The sequence below is a fragment of the Cydia amplana genome, chromosome 9, assembly GCF_948474715.1.
Source record: "Cydia amplana chromosome 9, ilCydAmpl1.1, whole genome shotgun sequence".
NCBI classification, from domain to species: domain Eukaryota; kingdom Metazoa; phylum Arthropoda; class Insecta; order Lepidoptera; family Tortricidae; genus Cydia; species Cydia amplana.
In genome coordinates, this window is record NC_086077.1 from 7,853,831 (window position 1) to 7,880,742 (window position 26,912).

The window sequence follows — 26,912 nt, forward strand, 5'->3', positions numbered from 1 at the left end:
AGGTCTAAGGTCATCTTCAATACTCTCCCTTCCGCGTTTAAACTCGCTTGACCACTTTTGAATGGTAGATAAAGAAGGAGCAGACTCACGGTAAACACAATCCATTTCCTCTTTTATGGTTTTTTGATTTTTACCCTGTTTTGTCAAGAATTTTATCACGCATCGATGTTCTAATTTAGTTAACATTGTCAATTCGCACATGATGTTCATGTTTGTTCAGCAATTGCAGAAAAACAAAAGACCATCTCGGTTCGAATTATACTTTTTTTTAATGTCAATGAATAAACCTTAGCGGCCAGTAACGAAAGAAATTTTAGAAGAGGTCGTAAGATATCAATACCGAGAATATTTTGAACGCCCCTCGTAGTTGAAATCTAAACTATAACGTATCTAGAATGGATCTAGTACGTGTCGTCTCTTGTGAATCTTGAAGTTCGAATACGGCAGCAAGTATAGGTATGGTATAAATATACATGCCTTACAGTCTCAATTTGATGTATATTAATCATAGTAATCGCTATTGTTGTTGTATAAGAGAAGCGAAATTACAAATTATAACAATTAAGACGCCAGACAATAGCGACAACAGTTGAAAATGCTACGCCATAGTCGGTTTGGTATCCATTATCTGGTAGTAGAAAATATATTTTACATAATGGAAAATCTAGAGAGGAAAATAGGGACTACGTTTGTATTGACAGCGGTTGTCCACTATCCTCTTAACACTGCATGTACTGATATTAAATTCTAAGCTATACTAAATTAAGATGTATCTACTGATTAAAATTTAAGACCACGGGCCTGCATATATTTCTCACAATCGAGTCCTAATTAATTCCTGGGCATAATTCGTTTTAACTTATATGGCTACGTCTATCTTAAGTTAAGTTTAATTCACGTGAATTGAAATGTTTTATTATAATTTTATTAAGGAAGATTAATAAATCCCGGAAATTGGGTCTCACACGCAGCTGTAACAAGCCCATGAAGATACGAAACTAAAAAGAACTAAGCGTATGAAATGTCCAGAATACCGGGTGTATAAGCAATTAACCCACCTATGCGGGCGAGAATGTCGAGATTCTTTCGCTGTGCTGTATAACATTGTTACATCGATTTAGTAAATTATGTACAGCTTAGACTCTGTAGGTAGCTATTTTGCAAAGTTTATGGGTTAGGTCAATTCTGCAAATGCGTTTAGCTAATTATAATATACCTATGTTATGTGATATTATTGTCCTAATAAAAATTTAGAAGCGACACAAAAGTCACAGATGAAAATATTTAAGGGCATTTTCACTTAAAATGTACTATTTACTTTTACCGACTATGCATCAACTTTTGGGTTATTTCTACTCAGTATCACGAGGACTATCGATTTAAAGAGAAAAAAATGTGTCCCAAAAAAATTACAGTATTGTCACATACCTTTTGTATGGACCGTTACAAAACTGACACCCAAAATTCGTATGAAAAGCTGGGGACTCTTTTTTTTTGTCTCATTCAGTAGCACTCGTGATTCTGAGTCTAAATAACCCAAAAGTTGATGGTTTTTCGAAAAAAAGTAAATGGTACTAAATGGAACAGTCCATTCGCATATCATATTAGGTAGTGAATGTGAAAAGTGGGATCAATAAATATTAATAATATGTAGTTGTTAAATGTCGGCCGTAATAACCTATCGGCAATTTACTAGATTTAAATAAAAAAAAATCAATCAGACAAACATAATAGCAGTAATAAGTGTAGATGGCACGGCAAGCACTACAACTATTCGTAACGTATCTCGCGAGGCACTCTGCGAACCGAAAATGTCGTCCATAAATTGAAGTAGATGGTTATGAGGTCGCCAGTGCGTGCCGCCTATTGTAGTCCCTGTTCTCCCGTCTATTCGTCATAATGTCGCGAATTTTATTGCCCTAACTCATGTTTTGTTTCTTTCTTTTGCGACAGTAGTTTCGGCGTTTTCCTTTGGTTTTCTGTACATACGATGTAATTTGATTGATTGTGTTCTATACTTCGTTTTTTTAGCATTAGAAATAAGGTAAACAATCTTGATGTATCTTTTAATTGAAAAACACATTTTAAAAATAAGTTACGGGAAATATGTAACAATTATGAATCTAATACGATCTTTCATAGTCTTTTCTGTTAAGTAATAGTTATTAATTTTTAAAAAGTGTTTTTCAATTAAAAGACATGTCAAAATCGCTTACCTTCTTTCAAGTTCTTTCTAATGCAAAAAAAAACGAACTATAGACTCGCCCGGAAAATGAATAGACTATATTTAACACAAAACAAACGTAACTACAAAGATTTAAGTTCCTTACATTTCGTTTCCACTGAGGGTTCACTGTGAAATAGTTTATGGTTGTTGTTTTACAACTCAATGAAGTTACAAGTTGCGCAAAATGTAAATAATTGCTTTTATATTTCAGCTTTTATAGCATGTTAAAGATGACAAGATCCACGTAGGTAGATAAATATCTATCTACATTCTAGATTTTATTTATAACACGATCTTCACTCATTATTTAAACTAATCGTACTGTGCACAAATAATAAAAGTAAGTATACGCGATAAGGCCTGTTTTAGTTTAAATTATCCATCTACCTTAAATTTTTGAAAGTTATCAGTTATCGTACCTCGTCTCCGCGTTTTTATGCAGGTTTGAAGATGCAAGTATGTACGAGTAGGTTCCTTCATGAGTTAATATATATATTGCCTAAAATGCCTAGGTTATCCGTAAACAATCCGAGGAATAATAATCATTGTAAATGATTAGTTTATCTATTCCCAGTCCATAAATAAACTAAATTAAATAAGATATGACAGTAAAATCCCTAGAATACCGAAATATTCCTAATCACTATTCCTTACACGCGGAGTATGTAGTAATATGAGTAAGCTGGAATGCGAAACTGTCAGCTTGAGAATTACATTACATCGGTAATAACAAATTCTCGGGATAACGTTGGAATCCCGCTTGTTGTTTGCGGATAAGAGACCCGTGTCGGGTCGCGACCCGCGTGCTTGCTTTTCATAACACCGCGCTGCAGGTTATCTACAGATCCTGCACGCCCAATATAATTAACGTTCCCGATTTCTAAATGCAGGTTGTTGAGGCCTAGGCTCCTTTCTAGTGATGCAGGGATGCCTAAGTGGATCTTCAATGAAGACTTATTATTATAACTTGTGTACAGAGGTTTATTTGTAAAATTAAATTAATACAGTACAACTACAAGTACAGTTTATCGTTCAATAGATTTTGGAAGATTGCCGTTGGCTGCTGTGGGCGGACGTTATATACGCATCCGATCGTTGCCGGTCTTCGAATTTCGGACGCAATCGGCCGTCCATGACGTCACATAGGTTGCGTTCTGAACACAGGTTATTTCATTCAAATCTGGCGCGGGCTTTAACCTGAATTGTCAACACTTTCAAAGACCGGACAGACCGGAAGACCGTTTAAACGTAGGAATATGTACCGTTTGATAATTTTTTGACCTACCAATTATTCTAGATGCATTGCTTTTAGTTGCGCAGCAAGCAAATCGAAGTTAATTTGGCAAGTACATATAATTAACATCTCTATTTTGTGTCCATCTATTCTAAAAAAATATTTTCCAGATAAAATTAAGGTACAAAGTGTTTATTTATATCTATACCCCCGGAACAGAATTTAATATTGATATATGTATAATAAATACCATACATAATTATTAATTAACAAAGCCATTAAATATTTCACAGATTTCGTGTATGGTGTACCTGTTTCACCTTTTATAATATTTAATCTGTACCGCCGCGCTCCAACGGATCCAACAAATGAACTGCACCCTTCCAATAACCATTAAATATGAACCACCTGTTGTACTCTTATTTTTAGAACAAAATCGCACCCTCGACGCGTATTATCCAAATAAAATTTCTTACTTCGCGACAATATGAATATTTTGAATGGTATTGGATACATATGTACTTTAATGCTTTGCTTTATATTATAACACCTCTAATTATATTGTATGTGGTCCTAGAGACGCATAGAAAAGTTTTTAATACCAATAAAGGGTTTCTTTTAGCGACAAGACCGCCTATTGTTTACCTCTGTTAGTGTTTCTGTTTTCTTTTGCACCTATTATTTTCTTTTATTGAGGTGTGTAATAAAGAGTATTTGTATTGTACTGTACCGTATACATGATAACCCGTTTTCGTTGTTCTTAAGCATAGATGCTGTTAGCTTTAACTATACCTCCACCAATTGACAACTGCCAGACTCCTGGATTCAGTAAAAAGGATATTACAGAAAACTTACTATACAATTTCGTTGTTCTCATTGTCATGTACAGTCAGCAGCAATAGTTTCTAAGCGGGCCAGGTGTTCAAAATGACCTTGACGCGACTTTATTGTTAAGAGAATAAGAATGTGTCAAGGTAATTTTGAACACCTCGCCCGCTTAGCAACTTCTGCTGCTGACTATACATACAATTTTCGGGGCTAGCTCTCTACTTACACATTAAATCGGGTGAGGATTTAATAATTAAATTCTATACAGTTGAATGAATACATGTCTATAGCTGCCGTAAAGCTATGTTGCAAGTTAGCGTGCTAAGTAATTTCGCTATTCCGGATATATTTAGTTGCCCTTTGCCGACTTGAAGTTAACAAAGCCTCGAGCGATAACTGGAAACAAGTTCTCTGAGCCGCAGTTTAACCAAAACAACGTTCTCATTAAGATAATTAAATATTTCAGCTTGTTATTCATTCTATTTACAGGATACAGGATTTATATTTAGAAGTTTACTTCCATTTTAAGTGTCATAGTTTTTAACACAGCTTTTTGCATGTGACCCAGATGATAATTCAAAGAACAATATAGTAATATTGAGCTGACGCGATAGTAGAGCCAGGAAATTATAGTGGAACTCTTCAGTGGGTAGGTAATCCTAATCAAAGTTAACCGCAGTGGGTTTTGAGCTCATGTGATTAATTTAATCCCAATACTTTAAGGGGCGTAAAGTAGATCAGTTATTGTAATGTTAGTTTTTTCCTTACTGTCCCATTTGAATAAAACACCCTGTATTCGCCAGTAACCATTTAACAACTGTACCTATATTTTTTGTCTGGACCATCAATCACTCTCGAGTCATAATATAGATTTTTGGGAAAGTAATGACTTCGGCATTTAACGCGCCACTCAATTACTCGAGTGGAACAAAAATGTTTAAGCTTAACACAATTTAGTACCATATTTATATGAACTGTTAATTAAATTATACATAGCTACACAGTCACCAGAACCAGTAATTAAGTGGGTCAGATGCCCAGAAAGTTTGTACACGCTCTTATTCTCTAAACGACAAAGCTGTCACCATTTCGAACCCCTCATCTTATTGCTTCAAACAAAAACGTCACTTTTGACACTGGCATATCTAATCCATATCGTATCTAGGCGTAATATTTGACATATCTTAAAGTTCGAATCGGGCCGCCAGGCCCGGGCGCGGGCACCCGACACTTCAGTCTTCTATATGTAGAAAGCATCACGTGTCATAAAAAACCGGCCAAGTGCGAGTCGGACTCGCGCACGTAGGGTTCCGCACCATCAATAAAAAATAGAGCAAAAAAATCGTGTTTGTTGTATGGGAGCCCCCCTTAAATATTTATTTTATATTATTTTTAGTATTTGTTGTTATAGCGGCAACAGAGATACATCATTTGTGAAAATTTCAACTGTCTATCGCGGTTTATGAGATACAGCCTGGTGACGGACGGACGGACGGACAGCGAAGTCTTAGCAATAAGGTCCCGTTTTTTACCCTTTGGGTACGGAACCCTAAACACGAAGTGTGGGGCGCCCCGGTCCGGGCGATCACATATCACAACGTTTAATATGAGACTATATATCTAATTGCGAAATAAATTATATACCTATATATATACGGATACGATGTATCTAATTGAAAGTATATGTAACCATGGGAAAAACTTAATGGTCGTATTCTCCCGGTCTGTGAACCTAGTCACGTTTGTTTTAATAATGGCTTTAGAATTGATTTCGGTACAAAATGTTACAATGCACGAAATTTAATTTAATTTGAAAGCTTTTTCGTCGCCGTGTGTAGAATCTGACCGTCACGTCCAACATGAGATTAAACCACATCGGATAGTTTATCAGGACCTAATCAAATAGATACCAATTAGATCGTGCCGCCCGCAAGCCAAAGCGGTCAAATCCAGCTATCGGAAAAGGGTACCTATATTGCGGGGTGTCACCCTATTTCACAGACAGAAATTTCATAGAATGTCGTTTCTCAGAAATTATTTCATATATTATTTGGTTCATATACTTTCAGTTTCAATATTATTGTTTCATAGACTATTTACTTGGTTGAACATATTTCACAAAAATTCAGTTGAATGTATATTACTATCAAACTTTTTAAATTTAGAAACTTATAAAACAGTAGAATTATGTTTCGTGTATTCTTGTTTCGTAGACACAGATTTCATAGATTGTTGTTTCATAGGAACTGTTTAATATAATATTTAGTTCGAGTATTTTCTTTTCAAATATTATTATTTCAGAACTTAGGCACTTCATTTAAATTGTAAAGAATTGTAATATTAGAACTGCGACCCCCGCAGAAACAAACTGTTGCCAGAAAAGTAGGTTAGGTTGGAACTGCGACCCCCGCAGAAAAAAACTGTTGCCAGAAAAGTAGGTTCGGTTAGGTTAGAACTGCGACCCCTGCGGAAACAAACTGTTGCCAGAAAAGTAGGTTAGTTTAGGTTAGAACTGCGAAGTAAGTATTGAGTTACTGAGCCTTCTATAAAATGAAAATATTAAGTTTAATAAAATGAGAAACAAAATTCTATGAATATGCAGGCTTGGAAACAAGTTTTATAACTTAATATTATAAGGAATAATAATGTATGACCTGAAATTTTATGACATGAATTTCGAAACATAAATTTTCTGAACTATAAAAATCTACAAATACAGCTTCTACAATGTAAGTGCACTGGAAGTTGATCATTCTATGAAATGATAATATGAGAAACATTTTCTATGAAGCACAATTCTACGAAAATGTAGTAGGTATATGAAACAACGTACAACCACGATGCTGATTTGTACAGCTTTTTGGTTTGGGTCTAGGTAAATTGTGTGTAATATTGTCCCTTATACCTTATATTTATTTTTTACTTTAATAAATATTTTATGTATTATATATATAAAAAAAATCATTTTTGCTTTTGACTCAAATCGGAATTTTTACGAACTGAAAATAATGCCGCCATATGGTTGTATTTAATGTATGGAACTATGGTATGTCTAAACGAAGTCACATAGTGGCAGCGTCGCAGCCAAAAAGGCGTTTTCACCAAGTTATTACTTACAGAAACAAATTTTCATAAGAATTGTCATTATCTCTAAAAGAAGATCTATTTCAAAAAACTTTGTATGTGACATTTTAAGACCCGACATTTAGTTCAACTGCGTGTTGATATAAAAACTAAAGTACATTTATGTAAATTCGATTAAATCTGCATTTGTGTACAAGTTTTGATTTAAGTACAGAGAGCACTCACAAAACGAATTAAATCCGTCTGTCTCGACGGACAGCCGCTGCGGTCCGCTCTCCCAACTGTCTCATCAAATAAAAGCGTTCTTGCTGCCAAAACGACAACAGCAGTGCGATTGGGGCCGAAACGAAACTAACAACCCCACAATCCGCTGCATTTCACAACTCGTACACAACATCCAGCCAGCGACGGCTTATCTTCTGGTGTTTAAGTCTTTTACAGTAGGTACACATGGTGCTACTTTACCAGACTAGTGCGATAATTAGCACATTACGTAACTATGTCGAAAATTTAAAGGGTCATATGTACATTGTAAGATACATGTGCGAAGAGGTAATTCACAACTCGTGTAGATTAAAAACACGGTCGGTTCGGTCTTGTTTTGATTTATCACCACTCATTGCAAATTTCCTATTTTTCGCACTTGTATCGTAATGTACTATTAGCGTTGTCTATTTGAACATGGCGGCGGTCTGTTGATTACTGCGGGAAGTTTCACTAACATTCTTATCTAAATGAGTAAATTAACACATTTAACGAAGAGGACGCTCGGGACGCTGGTGGCTGCCAAGTTTCATTTACGATTCACTTACATGTAAACATGTTGTTCGACAATATTTACGACAACGTTTACTTCAGGTTTGTGTGGTTTAATACATATGTAAACATAGATTTATAAGGCACAGATGGAGTGTTCGTACATACCTACCATGTGAAGCCATTTCAAGTGCGACGTCACGTCGCATTCGTGTCACCGTATTCGAACCGCCCTGGCAGTTCTCAAGGTCCAATTGGTTTGTGTAAGTACACCTCCCGTTTAAAAATCAAAAACACAGGAAAGATGGTTGTTTGTGCAGTGAATGGATGTCACAACGCATCATATTATAAAAACAAACAGACTGACATTACATTTCACGCTTAAGTAGGTATCGAGTTTAATTAATGTGATATTTTTACGTAATCGTAAATACAAAAATCCTAAGTTTCTTCAGCCGCCATTTCTTATAAATTTTGCAAGTGTAGTGATTTTTTTTTCCTCAAAATGAGACATGACGTTTACATTCTAAAATAAATACGCTTAATTGAAGTTCCTTGTATAATTGCATAAAAAAAAAATATTTTTAAGTATTTCATTATTTTATTTCAATTGATGTATTATTTTTATTATTTTATGCACATTTTAAATAAAAATAGTCAAAATGTATCCGTTTTTTTAGTGAAAACTTATTTCACAAAGTACAGAAATGCACAAAATCCTTAAAAGGAACATAAAAAGCTTTTGCTACGAAATCAAATCTACACACATACAAATTATTAATAACCAAGTGTTAAGGATGTGGTTAAAATACCCCACTTTGAGAGAAATATTTATATACTGGCAACACGTTTTTGTATATAATATCTGGAAGACCGAGCTTTGCTCGGAAAACATATAAAATCTCAAAAAATAGCGTTTTCCCAGAGATAAGAAGTAGCTAGATCGATTTTTCGCCCCCGAAAACCCCCATATACCAAATTTCATCGAAATTGTTAGAGCCGTTTCCGAGATCCCTGAAATATATATATAAATAAATAAATAAATAAATATACAAGAATTGCTCGTTAAATTTTTGTATATATGTGTGCGTTGCTGAGCGTATATTTTTGTTTTATGTATATTGCATGACGCTGTTATTCATGTTTTACAGGCAGGGGCAAGAAGTCGCGGCGTGTGCGTGCCATGGTCGCGCGGACGCGATGACGCGCACTGCCCGCGGCATGCCCCGCTGACATGGCATTCAGCCGCTTCGCGCTACTGACGTTGGCAACTCTTGCAGCAATCGGTAACCTTCTTTAGTCTCTTTGCGTCACACCAGGTAATAGAAACTGAACACAGTAATTTCAATTTAAAAAAGGAACATGTAGCCAAATAATTGTAATAATTGATTTCTAAGGAAATTTGCCGTTTTATTGATCAAAGGTAAAACTGCAGGTGAAAGTAGTTTGTTTGTGTTTAACTACTTTAATTATGAAGGCTGCTTCACATCACCCAATCTTTTAATCACATCACTATCAGCATTGTTTAGTAGGCGCGATTACTATTGGTTCTGTATGTACATACATATACGTTCTAAAATGATGATACGTTCGACAAGTTGGTACGAATATTACTAGATCTTCACTCTATTATGATTGCAGCGAAAGCTCACACAACACCCGGTCACCTTTTTGTAATAACTCGGCATTATTTGCAAGTCACCATCTCCACATTGTACAGGACGGCTAAAATGGACTATGTGCGGCGGACATATTATAGAATGCATTTTGTCATTGTCCTGTGGTGATTGTGACCTCTAGCGCTCTGGAACGCAATCACTCCGCTAGCTATGAAGTTAATGGAAATCTGGTGGAGGTATCTGGGTTTCCTCCAGCTCCAACAAATTTTATAAAATCTAAAATGCGGAAATGTATAGACGGATTTAAAAGAGAAATATGATCTAGTCTTGTCACCGAAGCTTGATGATATCAGTTCTGGGGTGGTGTCGTATGAAAGCATAATTAAATCGGTGCATGTGATGCGATGCATAATGCATGTTGATATCAATCATCAGTCGTTCTGAACTTCTGCTATCAAGTTCGATTCCATTTCTCTCGACAGAGTCCCTAGTATAACTTGACCTCGAGATAGACCACAACTAGGCGTAATCAGGGATGAACTTAAACTAGACATCCTCAGGCTGTTTTAGGAAAGCGTTGGAAATGCAAGACCTACTTTACCGCATTAACGACTCTCATGACTTTGTAACGTTCTTCAATCACTCGCCGACACATACGAATGAAATGCGTTTCCGCGACTGCATTAAATCGCGTTACTAAATGCGGTTCGGAACGGTTTTTCCCATAACTTGGACCTAGTCCGATTTTTTAACTTATAAAATTCAAAAGCAGGTTAATAATAAAATTAAGTAAAATCGTGATTAATTAGATCTTAATACATTTCTACAAAAATAAACTATTTTCAATCCTTTCGAGTGTAAAGTGGTCATGGTATCGGAGTTCGATTTTGTTACCGCTAGCCAGTATCTTCTTTTTGTTTAGCGTTTTTGATACGACGTATCCAATAAAATGATCAATACGTTTACAAGTTAATATCTGTATTACTACGACCTATATATACTAAATACTAACCTTTCGGCTTTTACAGCGTCAGTTCAATTTACATGGATAATGGAGATAATTTTAAAGCTCTCAGAGGGGTCATGGATACTTGGATAGTCCCACTAATCAAACAATTCGCATGGCATTATTTAGTGGTTCGCTTCCTGCAGCATGGCATCCATTTAAATACTTCTCAATTGCAAATTAGTAGCAATACCTATTACTCCTATTAGTCATTGCCAATTAATTTGGCTTTTAAATCAAGTGTCAAATATTGAAACGAAATCCAAGATCGGATTTAAACTGCCGTGAGTGCAGTGATTTAACTCACGTGTTGACATGTTTCATAGAGCATAGGTACCTCTTTTTAAGCAATAACAGTACGAGTACGCACGAGTGACGGAACAGACGTGAGTTAAACCATAAAATTATCTAAAATCCAAGTTATTAATGTCAATAAAATGTAATTTGATAAGTATTCCTCACCGTCAAGAGAAGATAGCTACTCCTGCGGCCCTAGCAAGGTCGCATTTTTATCACCTGTCACCGCCTGTCACGTTCTAACAATTATGTAAGTGCGAAAGTGACAGGCATAGCGACAGTCGATAAAAATGGAACCATGCTGCCACCGCAGAGCTACTCTTTCAAACAAGTTTTAAGGCACCGTGCACCGTTCGGATTCAGACTACGACCAGCATTAGTTCTGCAGTTTTGCACCCCGATATTACTGCTGACTGCAAGATTCCCGTGAATATCAAAAATATTGGCGGCATTAATGTTGTCGCGCTGTAATACAGGAAACGTAAAACAGCCCTTTTAACGAACCAGTTATAAGTATTAAATTTGACGTTTCCTACAATAATGCAGTCGGCAGTATTACTAAAGCAATAATGTCGCGCTGCAATACTGCTGCAGCAATGCTGATGTAGTCTGAATCCGACCTGTACCTTAATGCAGCACACCGTCTTCACTTACCGAAGGTGTAATAAATTCCACTTATTTCGTGCAGATGAACATTAAGTGCTGAGTATATTTCCGAAAGAACTTTTAGAAAACAAGATTGTTATAAAACTTATAAAGAAGTTTAAACGAAGAATTTATTATGAAGTACATAGTATTATAAGAATGTAATTTAAGGTACCACCTTTGGAATGTAATTCTTCTGTAATTGCAATCGTTTATGGGTTTGTGGGTGGGTGGGTGCAGAAATGCAGATAACTAACTATACTATCTGCACCAATTTGTTTTTAAAATAAATAATAACCAAGCCAACCTCAGTGCTTAAAAATTGCTATGAGGCCTATTCAAATTGTAATTGATTGTTATGAAATGGTTATTGATATGACCTGTCAGCTGTCAACAGTGACATTATTTTCTGGTTAAAGAAATATGAACAGGCCTCTAGGCCTTCATGTTGCGCGAAGTGACTAAAACACCTAAATGAGCAAAACCGTAATGGAATGAAACAAGAAAGAAGAAGATGTAAACACTTTATTATACATATGACAGTTTACAATCACAATATAGCTGGTCAACCAAATCTTGTCAGTAAAAAAAGGCGCGAAATTCAAATTTTCTATGGGACGATATCCCTTCACGCCTACATTTTTCAAATTTGCCGCCTTTTTCTACTGTCAAGGTCTGGTTGACCAAGTATAAAAACAAAATATTGACTTCCTGGTCAATAGACATGAAAGTCCGCCAGTAACATTAACGTTGTTAAGAAAATAACAAATGAAATAGATAGATTCTTCTGTAGGGTGAATAAAAATAAATTAGAAGCTTGAAATATTTTTAATTCAAAAGTATTGAACCAGTAGGGGTGGCAGTAATTTAGTGCGATACCGGCGGCTGTCCAGTCCACAGAGAACGCCTTTATTGCCGCGGCCGGCGAGCGTCCGGCTTTACGGCATTACAGGCGCCTTTTCTCTTGCTCGTTTCAACCGAACTAAGAGGAATGTTTAGATTTTAAAATATGTACAATATTGGGTTCAAAATATTATTGCGTCCCTATCGAATCTAATAATAACCGCAAACCAAAGTGAGGATCGCGGTCATATCTCTCTAACTCTTGCCACGATCCAGCAAGTGTGAATGAAATAGTTTTACGATCCTGATCGTGAGTTTGGTTTGCGGATACTATAGTGGCTGATATCAAATTAATAGCATATTTTTTAAATCTGGATATCTCCTTGGATTCGCCACGTTAGACTACTGTTAGATGGTAATTTTTTATGGTGTTCATATTTTATATGGTGTTTAAACTATGCGAGATACATAAAATTGTCATTTAATTTTCTTTGTGGACTGTATAAGTTTATATGTAGGTACCCACAGATTTAAAATAAATTTGTTACGAATGGTAAAACCACCTAAACATGTCTAAATAAAGTTCACACAAAATTATATAAAATTGCTCATTTAAATTTACTCATTTCTTCACAACGAAGTGTTGATTCCTTTATAAAGGAGACAGACGTGCTCTATTGAGACTAAAATGAAAACAATGGATAGTAGTCCGGCTGCATTGTTCCGCAGAAGTATCAGGAGCAGCACACCTTACAAAGCCAGTCATTGTGCGGCGAGCCTTGTCCTAATTCCCCTTCATTTCTTCATACAACAATATCATAATAGGCGGGAAAGCCAAACAAGGAAAATTATTGACGTCACGCGCCTGGAGGAAAAATTTGCTTACATACGAACCCCTTGCTTTTACGACGACTATGACGCTTATAATACTTGTTGAATAATTCAAATGACACTAACGAAGTAAAATACTTATATTTAGTCTATTCACAGATTATCAACAACTTCTATGTGATAAATAGTTATAGGTAACTGCGAATAACTCTTCAATAACTATCTTTTTTTTTCTTTTCTTATTTGTTTTTTGCTATTTTTATTGAAAAAGTTTGGCACTACGTTCAGAAACTTAAGAGTTCTGAACGTATCCCACAAATCGCACTAACACAAATAGTGACACCCAGTGACATGAACAATAGATTTATTTTATGTTGCTAATTTAATCCAAGCTACGTTGGAAGAGTTGCCAGTCCTTTATATGCAAAACAGCCCCAACGTTACCGTATTATTTTTATACGTAAAGGCGCTGATGGGACATTGATGGCCTGATAATAAAAATAACCTCCTATTATGAACACAGGTCGTTCATGACACAGGGATCTGTTATTTATGTTAGAAAGGCTTATTCCCCGCAAAGGAATGTTATTTTTAAATTTGTGGCGTGTAATTTTCAACGTAGGTATAATGTGGTGTGGAGACAGAAAGTTACGTTGTATTTTATTATATTTTTTGCAGTTCACATAGCTATTTTTAGGCACCCGCAAGGCCTTAATCTCATAGTAGCGAGCACACTGAAATCAAGATAACTTAGTAATTGTTCTTGGTGCGCTCTGTGTAAAGAAGCAGACGAAGCAGTAGGTATGCAAAAGTCAACTCAATACGACATGAAACTTTTTTTTGATCACAGGGTATTGTGTGTCTTGTTTATGTACGCGCCACAAATTAGCAGATGTACTTTTCCAAAAATCTCATATCGTAAAATGGGGTGAGTAGGGTTCGCGGGGAGAGTTGGGTTATGAATGGGGAGAGAAGGGTTAAAAGGGGGGTGAGATGGATTTTTAAGGCTACTGCTACAAAAATAATGTATTCCAATTTAAAATGGAGCTATAGTAATACTCATAATAAAAAAAAATCGATCCAACAATCTTCCAAAATCACCTTTGTATGAAAACCCAACTCACCCCAAATACGAAGGACTACGGGGTGAGGTGGGTTTTCCTGTTTATCGTCAAAGTTATGAAATGGAACTACCAAAAATAAAATAAAAACTAAAATACAAACGTCCGGAACACTTATTATATACACCATTCAGTTTGCATATGTAAAAGTAAAAAGTTATCGAGGTTTGAATGTCAGTTTTGCGCCTACTCACCCCATTTTACGGTACGGGTGCCATATAAATTGTCTGTTTTTTTTTCAGCATCGGGAAATAGTTTGTACTAGGTATTTACTGCTATCCGGAAAGGCAACATTGATTAGTTGAACATTACTGAGGGTCGGTTGCGCCAAACCGTCTGTCACCGTTAAAAGGTCCGCTAACATAGTGATACCAAACTTATAATTTTTTACACCTCTGTAATAGTTTTACCTATGTTTTACAAATAAACACTTTGACTATTGACTAAATTTTATTGTATAGGAAGATCCAAAGGTCACTGCTGATCGATGTTGATCAATCAGCCAATTGTCGTTAGTGCAACTAAATCTAAATCGTTTTTACGAGCGTAGGGTGTTGTTGTAATTTAAGGCTAAATTAAAAATACATAATGGATGCCATTATTTTGTGAGCATTGGGTGTTGTGTGCGCTATACTGTGTGTAGTACATAAGTCAGACTGTCATTTGAAAAAGTAAGTGTTTTTTTTGTGAGCGCAGGGTGTTGTGTGTGCGCGCCGCAGGGCAGCGCGCAAGGCGGTGTGCAAGGCGGCGCGCAGGTACCGCCGGGCGTGCCGCACTCCACCGCGCCGCCCGGCCACGGCGGCGTCCGCAGGTACGGTCACCGACTACAATTCATTTACCAGACTTATTAAGGACCACCCCACACTAGCGTCTTTTGAGTGTCGGCGTCTAGTCAGCGCTATGGAAAATGGCGTCGCTGCGCTGTTACGACAACGTTGCGTCGAGCAGCAGCCATAGTTGACTAGACGCCGACGCTCGGAAGACGCTAGTGTGGGCTGGCCATTAAACTCGGTTATCTCAAAGCGACCGGAGTAAATCAAAGATATTTCTGCTGTTATGAAAACAGTGATCAATACAAAACTTGCGCAAAATTTTATTGATTTTAAAATATATCCCCGAACCTTAACCACTTCTTTCCTTGGTTTTAATTTTTAAAGTTACAGGCAAAGAGGAGTTGTAACTGCCAAAGAGGCAAAATACAAACCTCTGTTACCACAGGTACAAGGATAAGTTACCATGTACTTGGTCACCAATGTTGTTGTTTAATGCTGACTGTTAAAATACATATATGTATAGATTAGGATATCCCTTTTAAATAAAATGTAAGTGTTCAACAGTCGTTTATCCCATAAACTTCATTGAGATAACAGAGTGCAATAGGTTAATTACCTATATTACAGAGCTGTTGACGCATGTACGATCAACGTCGGGCAATTTTATTATATCTAACAACTGTAAATGTACATACGTTCAAATGCTCTAAAATAGGATGGTCTCAAAGAGTAAATAAGTGATTCTGATAGTAGGTAGTGATAGTCTAAGTATATAAAAAACGGATAAAAATGAATTGAATAGAATGGTATTTGTAAGAAAGGGACATACTTAATAAAAAGTAACTAATCGAGGCTTGTAACATTTTATGGGTTTTAATATTAATACATCTTTAAAATCAACCATTATTTAAACGCCTAAATATGTAAATATGTTAACAGAAAAACAACCAATATACCTACTTTAATCGGGTCATCAACAGCTTTAGTTCAACATATGCCTACGTAACGGATATTTATTAAACCGATTTTAAAACTCCAATATAGAAACAAAATATTTTAAAAACTAGGTCCCTACTTACTTTGAAAGTACGAGGGGCGTTCAAAATATTCTCGGTATTGATATCTTACGACCTCTTCTAAAATTTCTTTCGTTACTGGCCGCTAAGGTTTATTCATTGACATTAAAAAAAAGTATAATTCGAACCGAGATGGTCTTTTGTTTTTCTGCAATTGCTGAACAAACATGAACATCATGTGCGAATTGACAATGTTAACTAAATTAGAACATCGATGCGTGATAAAATTCTTGACAAAACAGGGTAAAAATCAAAAAACCATAAAAGAGGAAATGGATTGTGTTTACCGTGAGTCTGCTCCTTCTTTATCTACCATTCAAAAGTGGTCAAGCGAGTTTAAACGCGGAAGGGAGAGTATTGAAGATGACCTTAGACCTGGCCGGCCTGTAGTAGCTACTTCACAAGAAAATATTGATAAAGTGGAAAAACTTATATTGGAAGATGGTCGAGTGAAGGTAAAATCTATAGCACAAGTAACCAATCTCTCTATTGGTACCGTACATGATATTATACATGACCATCTTAATATGTCAAAAGTAAGTGCAAGATGGGTTCCGCGAATGCTGACTCGGCTTCAAAAAGACATGCGTGTAGCTTGTTGTTCCGATTTTATTGACCTGTGCGGTGAAAATCCTGATGAGGTGCTGCAAAGAATAGTTACTGGAGATGAAACCTGGGTTCATCATTATGACCCAGAGGGTAAACAAGAGTCCATGCAGTGGCACATTAAGGGTTCAGCTCATCCCAAGAAGTTCAAGGTCATCCCTTCAGCTGGCAAGGTCATGGCCACGATATTTTGGGATTGTGAAGGAGTATTACTAATCGATTATAAAGAAAAAGGTGTAAATATCACAGGACAGTACTACGCTAACATTCTACGTCAATTAAAGGATGTAATTAAAGAAAAGAGGCGAGGAAAGTTAACCAAAGGTATTCTGCTTCTGCATGACAACGCCCCCGTCCATACTGCTCATATTGCCAAGGCAGCTATTGTTGAATGTGGGTTTAAAACTGTTACTCACCCACCGTATAGTCCGGACTTAGCCCTCAGCGACTTCTTTTTGCTCCCCAATCTTAAAAAGGATCTGCGTGGAAATAAATTTTCTGACGATGAAGCATTGAAGGCGGCAGTGGAGGAGCATTTTTACACGAAAGATAAAAAATATTTTTACGAGGGATTAAAAAAAATAATTGATCGATCTTTTAAGTGTATGAACATAGGGGGGGAGTATATTGAAAAATAAAAATATCAAACTTTTCGTACTTGTTTGTTTTCATTCTCATACCGAGAATATTTTGAATACCCCTCGTAGTAGGAAGCACTTAGTAGTAAAACTCGTGAATTCGATAATCAATTTGTCACGAAGCGTCTGAAAACCTTAGGTACCTTATTCGGTTATTGGATTCACGGGTTATACTGGCAGTGGAAAACAATGTTGCAGATCGGTATTATATTATATGGTCAAATTAATGCGTTAATGTCACTGGTTGTTACCTAATTCAATCGCCGAAGGCAAACATGGGTTGCAGGCGGTGCCCAACCTAGTGTGACTGTCACATCAATATATTTTCTGAGGACCAGGAGCGGTTTCCGAATCTGTTTTTCACATATTAATGATACCTTAATATTCGCAATGCATCTCGCTCGCCCTAATATATAATTACTATAATTAGTAGTTAGAAAAATGAACTCGTGATAAGGAAAAAAATAGTATTCATAAACGCGCTACATCTAAAAATATCAAGACAATGAATTGGTTGTCATTACCAAGAAAGAATAATCTTTGATAATACTATTCTGACTAATTGTATCTACGTAACTGAGCTCGAATAAGCCCGTAAAGGTTGCCTCGAACTCCCAAAGCCGGAAACATTACATACTACGTAGTCAGATTGAATAAGGTATTTGTGCTGAACAAGAAGTTTCTCGGGCGAGTCTCACCTGAACCAATAGAGACCGGTAGCGCGTCGATAAAGTTCACCCTGCCATTTAGTATTCAGCGTAAGCTCGGGTGCTCCAACTTGCAAATATACCTAATATTTATTTTAAACTGTATTGCTCTTTAAAAGGGTCCAGTAGACTTTTAGTGTTTTAGACTTTGAGTAAAGACAGTGTATTATTAGCAGGGAGCGTACATTTCATGCCGATGACAGGCGTATGACGTCAACCTACATACAGGATGGACAAAGTTGTGGTCTATAATTAAAAATAAAATAAAAGTCACTACGTTTCCGGTTACTAAGTTGTGTCACTACGTTTTTTGAAACATCCTGTGTGTTTATATGAATACGTCATTATGACGAAACCGGCATGAAATCTACGCTCCCTGATTATTAGTATTACATGTTTGATAATAAAAACAGACAAACGAAGGTTTGTAAAAGGTTGCTAAGTTGTGTGAATAAGGGGGAAAAAGTCTATTTATTTTATATTTTTTCGAAAGCAACAGAAACCAAAATAACAAAGAAACGAAATAATAATGTTCGTTTATCCTCGTGCACATAATAATTGTTAAAGAACCTCCTTATTTAAAAGGAAGAAAAATTATGGAAGTGAATTGAATATCTTCCTGTAATCCTTATTTATGTTTAATTGTCTGCCCGTATTATCCTCAAGCAAATTACAGATACGAGTATAGCGACAGCCAACATCTTCTAAAACATAATTAGCGATGTCGGCGTCACAGAAAGCGTCTGACTTGTGCAAAGTTGTTAATTAATTTAATATACCTGCACATTATTTAATTATTTAGTTACAATACAAACTACAAACTTCGCAACTACAAATGTTAACAAGTCACGACTCAGATACAAAACCACGGCGTGAAAATTTCTATAGAAAATAAGGTACGATTAATATACAATTGTACTTAATACGATTTAACGGCGTACAACTTGAATGTAAATGTTACAAATGCTATTTAACGAATTCAGTAATCCGCTGTGAGCGTTACGAATTTAAACAATTTAAATTAATAAATAAATATTTAACACTTTAAACTCTCGCGTTTTGTACACATATTTAATTACACAAACGGGTCTACCGCGATATAATTTCATTGTTTTTACCTTTAAACTATAAACATTAAACTTTGACGGGTAGCGGCAATTTCTTTGTCTACCCCGAACATTGCCGCTACCCGTCAAAGTTTAATGTTAAACAATAAACATTAAACTTTGACGGGTAGCGGCAATTTCTTTGTCTACCCCGAACATTTTTATTAACTAATTTCGGGTAGTTTACTGGTGTTTTATTAATATCTCCGTTGACATTTGTTGGGACGTCAGTCTTTCCGTGACCACAGCTGGTGCAACTCAGCTGAAACGTCGGAATTAAAGGTAAAAACAATGAAATTATATCGCGATAATCGAATATTTGTTCGTTTGATTCTGTTATTAATCAATAATATCTGGGAGACCGGGCTTTGCTCGGAAAACATATGAAATCTCAAAAATTAGCGTTTTTCCAGAGATAAGACCTAGCTAGATCGATTTATCGTCCCCGAAAACCCCCTTATACCAAATTTCATCGAAATCGTTAGAGCCGTTTCCGAGATCATTGAAATATGTATATAAATAAATAAATAAATGTATAAATAAATAAATATGCAAGAATTGCTCGTTTAAAGGTATTAGATAAATAAATAAAGCGACTTCGTTTAACGCAATATCATTACGAACCGAGCTGTCTAGTCTCACTATTCAATGAAGCATATTATATTCAAAGCGTAACGAAGGTAAATGGCATGTCAAAATCCATCCTCTCTTACAAAAATCCAAGAACGCTATTTTGTTATCCTATTCGTCGTTCCTGAACGCAAAAAATCATTGAAGGATGTAAGAGAAATAAACATTTGTATTTGTATTTTTATTTAGAGGCAAGACTATTTTCGTTAACATTCATTGCCACCCAGCCAAACAAGACACCCGCGCCGGACCACAAAAATTTCGTACAAAGCTGTAGTACCTACCACGATCCCGACTATCGGGTCGTCCGGCCTGGGAACGAAATCATATCAATACCCGATAGTCGGGTTTTCGGCACTGAATGTGTTGAGTCGTGGTTTTATTTCGTCGATATCAAAGTTCTGCTTAAACCGCACGCAATGAAGTGGATGTAAGTAAATGTGAATTACTGCAATCATTGCCGGAGGAGATCCAAGGGAACTGTTCATATCATGTTTCAATAGATCATAGGAATAATCATTTATTTACAAACAAGATATATACAGTGTATTACTAAAAGAAATTAAAAACTAGCTTAAATCTAAAATAGGCCCTTGAGGCATTGTACCAAGGATGCTGGCGACATTTCCTCGCTGTATCGCAATGCTGATACGTTGTGCGAGGTAGCCGCCAGCTCTTCGGTCACCAGTTACGTCAACCAGACGCTTCGCGATTTCTGCGAACAACTTATGCGCGCTGGGACCCCATGGACCTAGAGTTTCAACTCCAAATGGTACAAAATGGTACTCTCTACCGAGGCTCTTATATTTGTTACGTTTCATGAATCTGCTCTGCGGTCAACGGTGGGCAACCCCTACATGGTAATCATGACACATAATTACACTACATCTACAAGAAAAGCAATTGAATATGCAAAATTTTCAGTCGATCTGAGTTCTGTGTGTATATTTCATTATATTATGTATCTTCATAATATAATGAAATATAGGTACACATATGTAATAGTACAAAACCTCATGCTCATGCATATGCATAAGGGCTCATTTAGACGGTGCGAAAACTCGCATGCGAGTTTCATTACATTTCGTCATTTGATCGGTCGGCTGAATTGATGTCACCTCAACGGTCCGCAATGTAACTAAAATCTTATACGAGTTCGCGCGTCGTCTAAATGAGCCCTAATGGTGCTCATTATAAAAATAAAATTATTATTCCGAAAGCTGTCTTTATGAGGGTAATTTATTGCTCGAATAGTTGAATACCGCCTCATCTTCATTGCTTTTTCACTGTTGGAGAATATAGGTATAGGAAAGTTTCATACATCGGTGTAAGTGCAAAGTGCTACGCCGTAGACCACACGTCGTAGCACGTAGCATGCCTGTGCTGTCTCGAAACTAGGAGAACTTTCAGGGCAAAAGTTTATTTTACTTCTTTTTTGTGGTTTATACAGTTTAATTGACTACTGTGCAAAATAAAGTACGGTTTGAATGTAATAAATTATTATTTATTATAATATCTTAAATTTAATGTAAGTTATTTATATTTTTGTAGGTAAATTAGAAAGAAAATTGTATTAATAATTACAATACCATCAAAACCTTAACCTAGGGTGCCGCCGTCAGCGGGACAGGGCACAAACTACCGGTGGTTAGGGCCACAGAATGAGACGCCACCTGAAAATAAGTAATTCTTTTTTAATTTTTTTTATGAAAATATGCCACTATGGCGTACTTTTATATACAATACACGTTTTAATTATACAATTATATAATATATTATATAATAATTAATACAAAGCACCAATGCATAATGTATTATTATAATTACGACAACGATTAAATAAGTACATGTAGGTAATAATTTCTTTATACATAAGCGCACAATATTTATATAATTAGATAAATCCTAAAACATAGTAAATTGAGTAGTAAGCGTTGAGTTCATTTTAATTATGCTTAGCTTATTTGATATTAATTAATTCGGTATCCATAGCGCTATTGATTACACCAATAATCGCCCACGTACTCTGTGGAATTCTAATCACGGTTCACATGTACAATATTAAAATTGCATTCCTGGCGTTGCTCTGCGGTAGCCGTTAACGTAAATTATGTACCCGAGCTGCCCTGCATCGGAGGGTATTCTTAAATGCAGGAAGTTTAGTTAGCAATTGGAGTAGTGTTGTTAGGTGAGGCGGTGACCGACCGTGCCAGCGGTATCCGGTGGGTATAGTCCCCGTTATCTGCCCCCCCCCCCCCGCTGTCACTCTTGTGTACGCAATGTACCGGCTCTTTTCGGATCCCACAATTTTTCTTATATTCCACTATTTCTTTCTGAACTGTTTATTTTTTCAATGTCACATTACCAAATTTAATGTCACGTAATGTAATATTTCATTATCTGCTACGAAATGGGTGCGACGAGACAATGTAAGTAGACCGTAGTATATCTACAACCTAATTACCTATCTACGTTCAGCAAGTTTTATTTGTACCAACCTATATGTATAGGAACCATACGCAGAAATCGATAACGAGCGAACCATCGATTGTTGCCGATGGATGCAGATTGATGTAGACTTCCGCTGCATGACAATACAATATTTTTGGTATTTTATTTGCACGTTTGATTCACCAGTAGTATTCGTATTGGGAACATAATGTTAGTGTAATATTATAACGTATGTATGTCAAATGTTACTCTTTTAATCGGGATGTTATTGTATACTATCGTTATTTTAAAATGGAAACTCTTATTATGTAAATTATGTTCAATTGAAGTTCTAAATGAATAAATTAAATCTCTTATTTAGTAAAATAGAACAAGACGAAGTTGCGAAATTGAATTGTTTTGTATAACATAATGATATCATGAGATATCTAAAAAATACAGTAGACATTTTACAACAACGAGCGAACGAAATCGCGTCGTCGACTGACCGAGCTTTGATAGCATTTTATTTGTGTCTTATTGTTTAGCAGAAATAAATTCAATTTGCTTTACAGTTTATAATATTACAATAATATTAATGTTTTACTATTATGTCACGGTAGTTTATGATTGCATTCGCATGCACCTTTTTACTAGGCGAATCCCGCACGACCGCAGTAAATGTCCTATGGATGGAACATGGCAACAATTCAATTTCGCTTTTTTGCTGTAATTACGTAATATCCTCAAATTTGTATGAGCAGCTTGGCATTGAAAGTTTTGGCTTTACGCCAAATTTATGATCAACGGCACCTTTGGCAGTTTTGCTGTCTCATTACGAGGAGCACAGCGGGCGAACGTCGGCCTCACACCTAGTCGCCACTGTTCGATCTGCGGCGAGGTGTTCGCGCGCTGTGCACGCTCGCATGAGTACATGTCGAGGAGCAGTCGAGTGTTGATGCATGCCAACGTGTTCGTATTTTGTACGCAGATTCAGTCAGTATTCCAGAGGGCGTGGATATCGCGACTGGCGCACTCGTGGAGACCCCACGCTCATCAACTCACTCTGGCGCAGTCGGCAACCACTCGGTATCCGGAAACAACTTGGTAAGACATACATAATGACTATAGCAGCTTGCTGATAGATTGTGAACTTGTATCCTCAAACCAATATTTTTTAAATTTCAATCAAGGGCACGGGTACACTTACTAAGAAAGGTACCCAACTCTGTTGTCCGAACTCCGAATCAATTATCAATAGAAATTCCACTCTATAGCAAGGCGTCACATTATATGAAAGTTATTGAGTGAAATGGTTAGAATTCAGTACCTATTTCTAAAAAAGCTAATTATTATACGTATCGTATACAGGGAACGCGGAAGTGTACATAGTGCTGGCCCTACTGATCGGGTTTGTGACGGTTGTGGTGGGGTGCTGGCTGTCGGACAACTGCTGGTCGCCGGAGCCGGAGGACATCCTGGCGGGCGGCTGACCCGTGGCGGCGGGCGCGTGCACGCACGTGTAGCGCCCGCCGTCGGCCGCGGGCGACCGCGACAGCCCGTCGGGCTCGGGCTCGCTGTCTCCCGTGCTGCCGCCGCCGCCCGCGCGGGCGCCCGCCTTGTTCCACGCCGCGCGCCACTTCTGCCGCGGCGCCTGCCTCCGACTCCCCTGCGACAGAAGGACCGAACCACCGGTTTTTTGACCCGTGCCATTGCGGCCCTCTTGCCGCATACATGAAAAAACTAACGGCAATCTCATCTCGACTATAGCTAATGGCGGAGTGTGCGATAACGAATAAGTGATTAGAAAAGACTAATTGTTGTAATAGACTTTTGTAAGCGCGTTGTAGGTAGGTACGATAATAAACTAGACGTGGAAAGTCTTCTCAGAACTTTAAACGGCGACAAGGTGTCATTTTAATGAACTGCAAGAGCTTGGGGTAAGAGATTTATTTAATTATTAATACAAGTATGTATGTACATCAATGTAAAGTATCTTATTGTAATAATACGAGACGATTTTCCTATGCGCAGGTGAGCGCTCGGGATTATGTAGCGAAGTAGAAGCTCACTGTATTATCAGATGTTTCCCAGTAGGCAACGCTTCTAGCGGTCCCTCTAATTTCCTGGACTTCACCTGACGCAACACTCAACTCACAAGTGGTGCGACTGCGTCTCCCTTTGTAATACTTTACTGTTGTTTCTAAAAGTATGTGCCTTGAAACGCTTTTCTCGACTTGACTTGTAGAATAGAACGAGTTTTGAACCATTTAGAAGAAATTTCTTCTCTCTGTCTGTTAGGACAAGTAATCCCATAAGTGCATACACATCATGACCGTGCCTTTACCGTTCTATAGACTTTGAGAGGGACGTAATTAACAATAGGATTTTAAATTACGCTTTCCTCTATTTGAGGTAACCTACCAATGATTGCTTTGGAGTCCGTAGTGTCCGGCTTGGTTTGTTGAGTTTTCAATACGCGGTACATCGTTAGCCGCTCGGGGACAAGAGTTAGGACCAGAGTCTTTTGCTACTTGTGCGTCAATTGGATACAAACAGTTCTAAACTCTTCACAATAGGATAAGAAACAACAATGAGAGACAACGACATGTACATCTAAATGTAGAATTTGGATACATTTTATTGGCATTTTTACCTTAGTACCTAAAGGTTTTTGTAAAACCATTCATAATGGTTACCTGCAAGTAAATTAAACGCTTGTTCAAAATAATATTTTTTAGCTTTCTGGATCCATCCAAATTAAAATAATGATTGTTACAAAATTAGCTTTGGGATAGCGCCTGCCAGTTAAATAGCTTAACGATTTAATTAAATAAACATTCATAATAGAAAAATACTAAGTAACTGTAAGCATTGTAGTTGTGTTTACGAATTGGTTTTCAACGGATGGTTCAAGAAATAAAACTATTAAAACGGATTATATCGCGTATATTGAATTTACACTACATCCCGATATTCCCGATGGTTCAAATAAAAATATTCCTAACTGCTTTGCTTACAATTCGAAACAAACTTTACGCAAACTATTTTAAACTATCGTGCGGAATGGGAACAAATTCACATCAAAGCAATAAAAACCTTCAATCGTAATCCCATGAGGAATAAGATACGTTATCTTGCAGTATTGTTTATTTACTTTCATTCCTTTTAAATAAATTGAAGGACACCCAAATCCGTAAAAATAACTTTTCGTTTGCCTTCAATGGCCGTAAACGTGTTAAAACGTATACCTTGGCTACCCCATCTAGCCATGTATACTTAATTCAAGAGCATTATTTCATCTTTAATCCCTTTTAGTGATATTGATTTTTTTAGTGATATTTTATGATTTCCACATTTTTGATATTTGTATATAACACGTAATAAAGATATCTGAAAATTTTTAAATACTTATATCTCTAACTAATTTAACATAACGCATTTTGAGTTTATTCGAACGCATACCAGAAAAATGAAAATTCACAATTGAATAAAAAAACGCAACGAAATTAATTATCTGTATAAATGGACATAGGTAATAATACAAGTGTATTTTTTGCAACACGCTCCCTATCGCTAATATTGCCTGGTATGACGGTCTGACCTGATGACATAATATACAACAAAAATGAGCTCATTTCATGAGGTTGTACAACTTAATGTCTAGCGCTATAGTCATATCTAAGCCTAAAAACGTTCCCAGAAAGCAAACCTATATCCAGTAGGTATTTAATAATATGCTTAAACTCAGCTAATAAAAATACTTCTGTATGGTGTGATTAGAATTTATTGTTTTCGTACTTTTGTTTTATTGTTGTTTTTGTGCCATTGAATTTTAAAAATTGTGTTGTTATTCACATTCTTATTTTTATTTAGTAAGAATTGAACGTAGAATAAATTGGCTTACACTTAACATTTATTTAAAAAGCGGTACCTAACTTAAGATTTATGACGAAGCGGGTAAGCAGTTTATAATAAGTTATGAGTATTGTGTCTATCTATTTTATCCAAGTCACATAACAAGGATTCTTAACATTAAGAAGGAGATTCTCAAGAGCTTGTAAAATCCTACTTGATTAAATGAGATTCTATTCTATTCGAGGACAGAAAAAAACAGGCATAGTCGAGTTTTGTAACAACCGACCCCAGAATTTTAAGACGTTATTATGTGTCGTTGCATATAAACTTTATCTACAATGCCAGAACAACTTATTTTTAATAAAAAAAATAATAATAACGCTATCAGTTATTAGTTTGAATAATTTTAGTTCATATCTACGAGTAGGTATGCTATCATCAAGTACTTAGAAATGTTAGATTGAGAAGTTTCACCATTCCGATACCCACAAAGAATAATATCGTCTCATAAGGTACTCAACTCGCAATATGCGAATATAGGCAGGTAAATATGTATATAGCACCTGAATAGTTATCATTTAGAAATCATTATACTTT

The 26,912-nt window shown here is 36.5% G+C and overlaps 1 protein-coding gene across 2 annotated transcripts in view; it reads left to right on the top strand.

Moving 5' to 3' along the window:
• LOC134651036 (uncharacterized) overlaps positions 1-23,965 on the top strand; it is a 28,118-nt gene extending 4,153 nt beyond the window's left edge. The window contains exons 2-5 of one of the 2 annotated variants that reach the window (XM_063506015.1): positions 9,281-9,415; positions 15,188-15,302; positions 23,449-23,564; positions 23,829-23,965. In XM_063506015.1, coding sequence (XP_063362085.1) covers positions 9,364-9,415; positions 15,188-15,302; positions 23,449-23,564; positions 23,829-23,950 — 405 coding nt within the window. In that variant the 5' untranslated portion in view covers positions 9,281-9,363 and the 3' untranslated portion in view covers positions 23,951-23,965. The remainder of the gene's footprint in view (positions 1-9,280; positions 9,416-15,187; positions 15,303-23,448; positions 23,565-23,828) is intronic. The other variant, XM_063506016.1, reaches the window with a different exon arrangement.
• The last annotated feature ends 2,947 nt before the right edge of the window (positions 23,966-26,912 follow it).